General features: G+C 58.5%; 1 protein-coding gene across 1 annotated transcript in view; it reads right to left on the bottom strand.

Annotated features, from left to right (window-relative positions):
* LOC147105788 (lectin-like) overlaps positions 1–9,678 on the bottom strand; it is a 74,825-nt gene extending 65,147 nt beyond the window's left edge. The window contains exon 1 of the mRNA XM_086010538.1: positions 9,527–9,678. Within this exon, the coding sequence (XP_085866664.1) occupies positions 9,527–9,620 (94 nt within the window). The 5' untranslated portion in view covers positions 9,621–9,678. The remainder of the gene's footprint in view (positions 1–9,526) is intronic.
* Positions 9,679–10,235: the final 557 nt, after the last annotated feature.

The following is a 10,235-nucleotide window of genomic DNA, read 5'->3' on the forward strand; positions in this document are numbered from 1 at the left end:
CTATCCCCCCCCCCCCGGGGTTATTAGACACTATCCCCCCCCCCGGGGTTATTAGACACTATCCCCCCCCCGGGTTATTAGACACTATCCCCCCCCCGGGTTATTAGACACTATCCCCCCCCCCCGGGGTTATTAGACACTATCCCCCCCCCCCGGGGTTATTAGACACTATCCCCCCCCCCCGGGTTATTAGACACTATCCCCCCCCCCGGGGTTATTAGACACTATCCCCCCCCCGGGGTTATTAAACACTATCCCCCCCCCCCGGGGTTATTAGACACTATCCCCCCCCCCGGGTTATTAGACACTATCCCCCCCCCCCGGGGTTATTAGACACTATCCCCCCCCCCGGGGTTATTAGACACTATCCCCCCCCCCGGGTTATTAGACACTATCCCCCCCCCCGGGGTTATTAGACACTATCCCCCCCCCCGGGGTTATTAGACACTATCCCCCCCCCCGGGTTATTAGACACTATCCCCCCCCCCGGGGTTATTAGACACTATCCCCCCCCCCGGGGTTATTAGACACTATCCCCCCCCCCGGGGTTATTAGACACTATCCCCCCCCCGGGTTATTAGACACTATCCCCCCCCCCGGGGTTATTAGACACTATCCCCCCCCCGGGGTTATTAGACACTATCCCCCCCCCCCGGGGTTATTAGACACTATCCCCCCCCCCGGGGTTATTAGACACTATCCCCCCCCCCGGGTTATTAGACACTATCCCCCCCCCGGGGTTATTAGACACTATCCCCCCCCCCGGGTTATTAGACACTATCCCCCCCCCCGGGGTTATTAGACACTATCCCCCCCCCCCGGGGTTATTAGACACTATCCCCCCCCCCGGGGTTATTAGACACTATCCCCCCCCCCCGGGGTTATTAGACACTATCCCCCCCCCCGGGGTTATTAGACACTATCCCCCCCCCGGGGTTATTAGACACTATCCCCCCCCCCCGGGGTTATTAGACACTATCCCCCCCCCGGGTTATTAGACACTATCCCCCCCCCCGGGGTTATTAGACACTATCCCCCCCCCCGGGTTATTAGACACTATCCCCCCCCCCGGGGTTATTAGACACTATCCCCCCCCCCGGGGTTATTAGACACTATCCCCCCCCCCGGGGTTATTAGACACTATCCCCCCCCCCGGGGTTATTAGACACTATCCCCCCCCCCGGGGTTATTAGACACTATCCCCCCCCCCGGGTTATTAGACACTATCCCCCCCCCCGGGGTTATTAGACACTATCCCCCCCCCCCGGGGTTATTAGACACTATCCCCCCCCCCGGGGTTATTAGACACTATCCCCCCCCCCGGGTTATTAGACACTATCCCCCCCCCGGGGTTATTAGACACTATCCCCCCCCCCGGGTTATTAGACACTATCCCCCCCCCGGGGTTATTAGACACTATCCCCCCCCCCGGGTTATTAGACACTATCCCCCCCCCCCGGGTTATTAGACACTATCCCCCCCCCGGGTTATTAGACACTATCCCCCCCCCCCGGGTTATTAGACACTATCCCCCCCCCCGGGGTTATTAGACACTATCCCCCCCCCCGGGGTTATTAGACACTATCCCCCCCCCCGGGGTTATTAGACACTATCCCCCCCCCCCGGGTTATTAGACACTATCCCCCCCCCCGGGGTTATTAGACACTATCCCCCGACCCCCCCCCGGGGTTATTAGACACTATCCCCCCCCCGGGGTTATTAGACACTATCCCCCCCCCCGGGGTTATTAGACACTATCCCCCCCCCCGGGGTTATTAGACACTATCCCCCCCCCCGGGGTTATTAGACACTATCCCCCCCCCCGGGGTTATTAGACACTATCCCCCCCCCGGGGTTATTAGACACTATCCCCCCCCCCGGGGTTATTAGACACTATCCCCCCCCCCGGGGTTATTAGACACTATCCCCCCCCCCGGGTTATTAGACACTATCCCCCCCCCCCGGGGTTATTAGACACTATCCCCCCCCCGGGGTTATTAGACACTATCCCCCCCCCCGGGGTTATTAGACACTATCCCCCCCCCGGGGTTATTAGACACTATCCCCCCCCCCGGGGTTATTAGACACTATCCCCCCCCCCGGGGTTATTAGACACTATCCCCCCCCCCCGGGTTATTAGACACTATCCCCCCCCCCGGGGTTATTAGACACTATCCCCCCCCCCCGGGTTATTAGACACTATCCCCCCCCCCGGGGTTATTAGACACTATCCCCCCCCCCGGGGTTATTAGACACTATCCCCCCCCCCGGGGTTATTAGACACTATCCCCCCCCCCGGGTTATTAGACACTATCCCCCCCCCCGGGGTTATTAGACACTATCCCCCCCCCCGGGGTTATTAGACACTATCCCCCCCCCGGGGTTATTAGACACTATCCCCCCCCCGGGGTTATTAGACACTATCCCCCCCCCCGGGGTTATTAGACACTATCCCCCCCCCCCGGGGTTATTAGACACTATCCCCCCCCCCGGGGTTATTAGACACTATCCCCCCCCCCGGGGTTATTAGACACTATCCCCCCCCCCGGGGTTATTAGACACTATCCCCCCCCCCCGGGGTTATTAGACACTATCCCCCCCCCCGGGGTTATTAGACACTATCCCCCCCCCCCGGGTTATTAGACACTATCCCCCCCCCCGGGGTTATTAGACACTATCCCCCCCCCCCGGGTTATTAGACACTATCCCCCCCCCCGGGGTTATTAGACACTATCCCCCCCCCCGGGGTTATTAGACACTATCCCCCCCCCCGGGGTTATTAGACACTATCCCCCCCCCGGGGTTATTAGACACTATCCCCCCCCCCGGGGTTATTAGACACTATCCCCCCCCCCGGGGTTATTAGACACTATCCCCCCCCCCGGGGTTATTAGACACTATCCCCCCCCCCGGGGTTATTAGACACTATCCCCCCCCCCGGGTTATTAGACACTATCCCCCCCCCGGGTTATTAGACACTATCCCGCCCCCCCCCGGGTTATTAGACACTATCCCCCCCCCCGGGGTTATTAGACACTATCCCCCCCCCCCGGGGTTATTAGACACTATCCCCCCCCCCCGGGGTTATTAGACACTATCCCCCCCCCCGGGGTTATTAGACACTATCCCCCCCCCCGGGGTTATTAGACACTATCCCCCCCCCCGGGGTTATTAGACACTATCCCCCCCCCCGGGGTTATTAGACACTATCCCCCCCCCCGGGGTTATTAGACACTATCCCCCCCCCCCGGGGTTATTAGACACTATCCCCCCCCCCGGGGTTATTAGACACTATCCCCCCCCCGGGGTTATTAGACACTATCCCCCCCCCCGGGGTTATTAGACACTATCCCCCCCCCCGGGGTTATTAGACACTATCCCCCCCCCCGGGGTTATTAGACACTATCCCCCCCCCCGGGGTTATTAGACACTATCCCCCCCCCCGGGGTTATTAGACACTATCCCCCCCCCCCGGGGTTATTAGACACTATCCCCCCCCCCCGGGGTTATTAGACACTATCCCCCCCCCGGGGTTATTAGACACTATCCCCCCCCCCGGGGTTATTAGACACTATCCCCCCCCCCGGGGTTATTAGACACTATCCCCCCCCCCGGGGTTATTAGACACTATCCCCCCCCCCCCGGGGTTATTAGACACTATCCCCCCCCCCCGGGGTTATTAGACACTATCCCCCCCCCCGGGGTTATTAGACACTATCCCCCCCCCCCGGGGTTATTAGACACTATCCCCCCCCCCCGGGGTTATTAGACACTATCCCCCCCCCCGGGTTATTAGACACTATCCCCCCCCCCCCGGGGTTATTAGACACTATCCCCCCCCCCGGGGTTATTAGACACTATCCCCCCCCCCGGGTTATTAGACACTATCCCCCCCCCCCCGGGGTTATTAGACACTATCCCCCCCCCCCGGGGTTATTAGACACTATCCCCCCCCGGGTATTAGACACTATCCCCCCCCCCCGGGGTTATTAGACACTATCCCCCCCCCCCCCGGGGTTATTAGACACTATCCCCCCCCCCCGGGTTATTAGACACTATCCCCCCCCCCCGGGTTATTAGACACTATCCCCCCCCCCCCCGGGGTTATTAGACACTATCCCCCCCCCCGGGGTTATTAGACACTATCCCCCCCCCCCCCCGGGGTTATTAGACACTATCCCCCCCCCCGGGGTTATTAGACACTATCCCCCCCCCCGGGTTAGACACTCCCCCCCCCGGGGTTATTAGACACTATCCCCCCCCCCCGGGGTTATTAGACACTATCCCCCCCCCCGGGTTATTAGACACTATCCCCCCCCCCCCGGGTTATTAGACACTATCCCCCCCCCCGGGGTTATTAGACACTATCCCCCCCCCCCGGGGTTATTAGACACTATCCCCCCCCCCGGGGTTATTAGACACTATCCCCCCCCCCCGGGGTTATTAGACACTATTCCCCCCCCCCGGGGTTATTAGACACTATCCCCCCCCCGGGGTTATTAGACACTATCCCCCCCCCCGGGGTTATTAGACACTATCCCCCCCCCCGGGGTTATTAGACACTATCCCCCCCCCCCGGGGTTATTAGACACTATCCCCCCCCCGGGGTTATTAGACACTATCCCCCCCCCCCCGGGGTTATTAGACACTATCCCCCCCCCCGGGGTTATTAGACACTATCCCCCCCCCCGGGGTTATTAGACACTATCCCCCCCCCCGGGGTTATTAGACACTATCCCCCCCCCCGGGTTATTAGACACTATTCCCCCCCCCCCCCGGGTTATTAGACACTATCCCCCCCCCCGGGGTTATTAGACACTATCCCCCCCCCCCCGGGGTTATTAGACACTATCCCCCCCCCCCGGGTTATTAGACACTATCCCCCCCCCGGGTTATTAGACACTATCCCCCCCCCCCGGGTTATTAGACACTATCCCCCCCCCCGGGGTTATTAGACACTATCCCCCCCCCCGGGGTTATTAGACACTATCCCCCCCCCCGGGGTTATTAGACACTATCCCCCCCCCCGGGGTTATTAGACACTATTCCCCCCCCCCGGGTTATTAGACACTATCCCCCCCCCCCGGGGTTATTAGACACTATCCCCCCCCCGGGGTTATTAGACACTATCCCCCCCCCCCGGGGTTATTAGACACTATCCCCCCCCCCAGGGTTATTAGACACTATCCCCCCCCCCGGGGTTATTAGACACTATCCCCCCCCCCCGGGGTTATTAGACACTATTCCCCCCCCCGGGGTTATTAGACACTATCCCCCCCCCCCGGGTTATTAGACACTATTCCCCCCCCCGGGGTTATTAAACACTATCCCCCCCCCCCAGGGTTATTAGACACTATCCCCCCCCCCCCGGGGTTATTAGACACTATCCCCCCCCCCCGGGGTTATTAGACACTATTCCCCCCCCCGGGGTTATTAGACACTATCCCCCCCCCCGGGTTATTAGACACTATCCCCCCCCCCGGGGTTATTAGACACTATTCCCCCCCCCAGGGTTATTAGACACTATCCCCCCCCCCCCGGGTTATTAGACACTATCCCCCCCCCGGGGTTATTAGACACTATCCCCCCCCCCGGGGTTATTAGACACTATCCCCCCCCCGGGGTTATTAGACACTATCCCCCCCCCCCGGGTTATTAGACACTATCCCCCCCCCGGGGTTATTAGACACTATCCCCCCCCCCGGGGTTATTAGACACTATCCCCCCCCCGGGGTTATTAGACACTATCCCCCCCCCCGGGGTTATTAAACACTATCCCCCCCCCCGGGGTTATTAGACACTATCCCCCCCCCCCGGGGTTATTAGACACTATCCCCCCCCCGGGGTTATTAGACACTATCCCCCCCCCCGGGGTTATTAGACACTATCCCCCCCCCGGGGTTATTAGACACTATCCCCCCCCCCGGGGTTATTAGACACTATCCCCCCCCCCGGGGTTATTAGACACTATCCCCCCCCCCGGGGTTATTAGACACTATCCCCCCCCCCCGGGGTTATTAGACACTATTCCCCCCCCCGGGGTTATTAGACACTATCCCCCCCCCCGGGGTTATTAGACACTATCCCCCCCCCCGGGGTTATTAGACACTATCCCCCCCCCCCGGGGTTATTAGACACTATCCCCCCCCCCGGGGTTATTAGACACTATTCCCCCCCCCGGGGTTATTAGACACTATCCCCCCCCCCCGGGGTTATTAGACACTATTCCCCCCCCCGGGGTTATTAGACACTATTCCCCCCCCCCGGGGTTATTAGACACTATCCCCCCCCCCGGGGTTATTAGACACTATCCCCCCCCCCGGGGTTATTAGACACTATCCCCCCCCCGGGGTTATTAGACACTATTCCCCCCCCCGGGGTTATTAGACACTATCCCCCCCCCCGGGGTTATTAGACACTATCCCCCCCCCCCCGGGGTTATTAGACACTATCCCCCCCCCGGGGTTATTAGACACTATCCCCCCCCCGGGGTTATTAGACACTATCCCCCCCCCGGGTTATTAGACACTATCCCCCCCCCCGGGGTTATTAGACACTATCCCCCCCCCCGGGGTTATTAGACACTATCCCCCCCCCCGGGGTTATTAGACACTATCCCCCCCCCCGGGGTTATTAGACACTATCCCCCCCCCGGGGTTATTAGACACTATCCCCCCCCCCGGGTTATTAGACACTATCCCCCCCCCCCCGGGTTATTAGACACTATCCCCCCCCCCGGGGTTATTAGACACTATCCCCCCCCCCCGGGTTATTAGACACTATCCCCCCCCCCGGGGTTATTAGACACTATCCCCCCCCCCCCGGGGTTATTAGACACTATCCCCCCCCCCGGGGTTATTAGACACTATCCCCCCCCGGGGTTATTAGACACTATCCCCCCCCCCGGGGTTATTAGACACTATCCCCCCCCCGGGGTTATTAAACACTATCCCCCCCCCCGGGGTTATTAGACACTATCCCCCCCCCGGGGTTATTAGACACTATCCCCCCCCCCGGGGTTATTAGACACTATCCCCCCCCCGGGGTTATTAAACACTATCCCCCCCCCGGGGTTATTAAACACTATCCCCCCCCCCGGGGTTATTAGACACTATCCCCCCCCCCCGGGGTTATTAGACACTATCCCCCCCCCCGGGTTATTAGACACTATCCCCCCCCGCCGGGGTTATTAGACACTATCCCCCCCCCCCGGGTTATTAGACACTATCCCCCCCCCCCCGGGGTTATTAGACACTATCCCCCCCCCCGGGGTTATTAGACACTATCCCCCCCCCGGGGTTATTAGACACTATCCCCCCCCCCCCCGGGGTTATTAGACACTATCCCCCCCCCCCCCCGGGGTTATTAGACACTATCCCCCCCCCAGGGTTATTAAACACTATCCCCCCCCCCCGGGTTATTAGACACTATCCCCCCCCCCCCGGGGTTATTAAACACTATCCCCCCCCCCGGGTTATTAGACACTATCCCCCCCCCCGGGGTTATTAGACACTATCCCCCCCCCCGGGGTTATTAGACACTATTCCCCCCCCCCGGGGTTATTAGACACTATCCCCCCCCCCGGGGTTATTAGACACTATCCCCCCCCCGGGGTTATTAGACACTATCCCCCCCCCCCGGGTTATTAGACACTATCCCCCCCCCGGGGTTATTAGACACTATCCCCCCCCCCCCGGGTTATTAGACACTATCCCCCCCCCGGGGTTATTAGACACAACCCCCCCCCCGGGGTTATTAGACACTATCCCCCCCCCGGGGTTATTAGACACTATCCCCCCCCCCCGGGTTATTAGACACTATCCCCCCCCCCGGGGTTATTAGACACTATCCCCCCCCCCGGGGTTATTAGACACTATCCCCCCCCCCCCGGGTTATTAGACACTATTCCCCCCCCCGGGGTTATTAGACACTATCCCCCCCCCCGGGGTTATTAAACACTATCCCCCCCCCCGGGGTTATTAGACACTATTCCCCCCCCCGGGGTTATTAGACACTATTCCCCCCCCCGGGGTTATTAGACACTATCCCCCCCCCGGGGTTATTAGACACTATCCCCCCCCCCCGGGTTATTAGACACTATCCCCCCCCCCGGGGTTATTAGACACTATCCCCCCCCCGGGGTTATTAGACACTATCCCCCCCCCGGGGTTATTAGACACTATCCCCCCCCCCGGGGTTATTAGACACTATCCCCCCCCCCGGGGTTATTAGACACTATCCCCCCCCCCCGGGGTTATTAGACACTATCCCCCCCCCGGGTTATTAGACACTATCCCCCCCCCCCGGGTTATTAGACACTATCCCCCCCCCGGGGTTATTAGACACTATCCCCCCCCCCGGGTTATTAGACACTATCCCCCCCCCCGGGGTTATTAAACACTATCCCCCCCCCCCCGGGGTTATTAGACACTATCCCCCCCCCCGGGGTTATTAGACACTATCCCCCCCCCGGGGTTATTAGACACTATCCCCCCCCCCGGGGTTATTAGACACTATCCCCCCCCCCCGGGGTTATTAGACACTATCCCCCCCCCCCGGGGTTATTAGAGACTATTCCCCCCCCCCCGGGGTTATTAGACACTATCCCCCCCCCCCGGGGTTATTAGACACTATCCCCCCCCCCCGGGGTTATTACACTCCAAACTGCTGGAATGGGGCAGGGGGATATTGAGCTGCTCAGTGAATGAAATCCTGTTGCATGAACTCTCCCAACACCAAGTGAGGAACTCACTGGATCAGTTTCTGCAGGTCGGTGCGATGGTAACAAGAGGCACAAATTAATAATAAACTACCTCCCCAAATTGGCACAGCCTCCCGACACATTCCAGCTGTATCTCAGCAGGATCTGGACACAGGATCCGGCCCCACCTGGGGCGAGGATTCCAGGCCAGAGAAGCAGCCTGGACACCGAAGATACAGTAGTGGAGCTGAAGGGGACACAAGAATGGTGTGGAGGGCATGGCAATTGGCACAGCCCTGCCTGGCAGCATGTGTCTGTGTTTCGGACACTGTGGGCCCATGCCAATGAGGGGCCTTCCATTTACCCCCATTCTCTGGGGCAGGGTCAGTGCTGGAGGGCACTGGTGGGCGCAATCCCAGTGTCGTTGTCCAGATGGTGGGCCATGGAATTTCAGAGCCTATTTCTCTACAGCTGATGATGAGAATGTGGAATTCTCTGCCAGAAACTGATGAAGCCGAGCACATCAATTCTTTACAAAGGGAATTAGATAGCTGCTTAACAATAGACTATTGGAGGGAATGGGGAGTGAGCAGGAGAGTGGGATTAGATTAAGTGGGATATTAAAGGGTATGGGGAGTGAGTAGAGGAGTGAGGTTCGCTTGGGTAGAATAACGAGGCTTTGCGAAGTTAGATAGTTTCTATTTCAGGACATTCCTTCAGGTGCCGCCCCTTTCTGTTCCCTCTAATTTACACAGCAGGTAATCCACTAACTCTTCACCTCACAGCATTAACCTGTCCTCACACACCGTGTCTGGTTGGCCCTACCTGCCACATCACTGACGAGCAATGCACTCAGCACCAAAACCGTCACCAGCATCATGTCTGCAGTGAAGTTCCTTTCCTCTAACCTGAAACACATGGAAAAGATTCAACATTAGTGTCAAGGTTTCAAAATAAAGATTGGGATTTCCCGCTCCCATTCCTACCGCTCTCTCCCCCAGTTGTCTGATGTGATGAGGTTTCGAGTGCTACTACAGTATATATAAACCATTGAAATCAGATCCAATTGGCTGGACCATTAATGATGTCAAACTTACTGCTGGCCAATCAGTGACTGGCAGCTCAGAACAGGCGGGGCTGGAAACCACTGGAATGTTTTGTGAGCTATACATGAGATTGTACAACGTGGCACTGTAACTGCTCACTGGGAAATGGAAACTGCAGTCACGCTTCCTGACCCAGTGATCAGCCCGTAAGGGAATGCATTTATGATATTAGGATGAATATTATCAATGAGAACATTTAGGATTTTTGACCATTATATTGAGGTGAAGACCCCAAAAATAAAGTGATATTAAAGGGTATGGGGAGTGAGCAGGAGAGTGGGATTAGACTGGGTGGAGTATTGAAGCTTTGCAAAGTTAGTTTGTTGCCCGTTTTTGGACATTCCTTCAGGTGCCGCCCCTTTCTGCTCCCTCTAATTTACACAGCAGGTAATCCACTAACTCTTCATCTCACAGCGCTAACCTGTCCT

Source organism: Somniosus microcephalus, chromosome 17, assembly GCF_052327205.1.
Source record: "Somniosus microcephalus isolate GS21.2 chromosome 17, FLI_Smic_1.0, whole genome shotgun sequence".
Taxonomy (NCBI): Eukaryota; Metazoa; Chordata; class Chondrichthyes; order Squaliformes; family Somniosidae; genus Somniosus; species Somniosus microcephalus.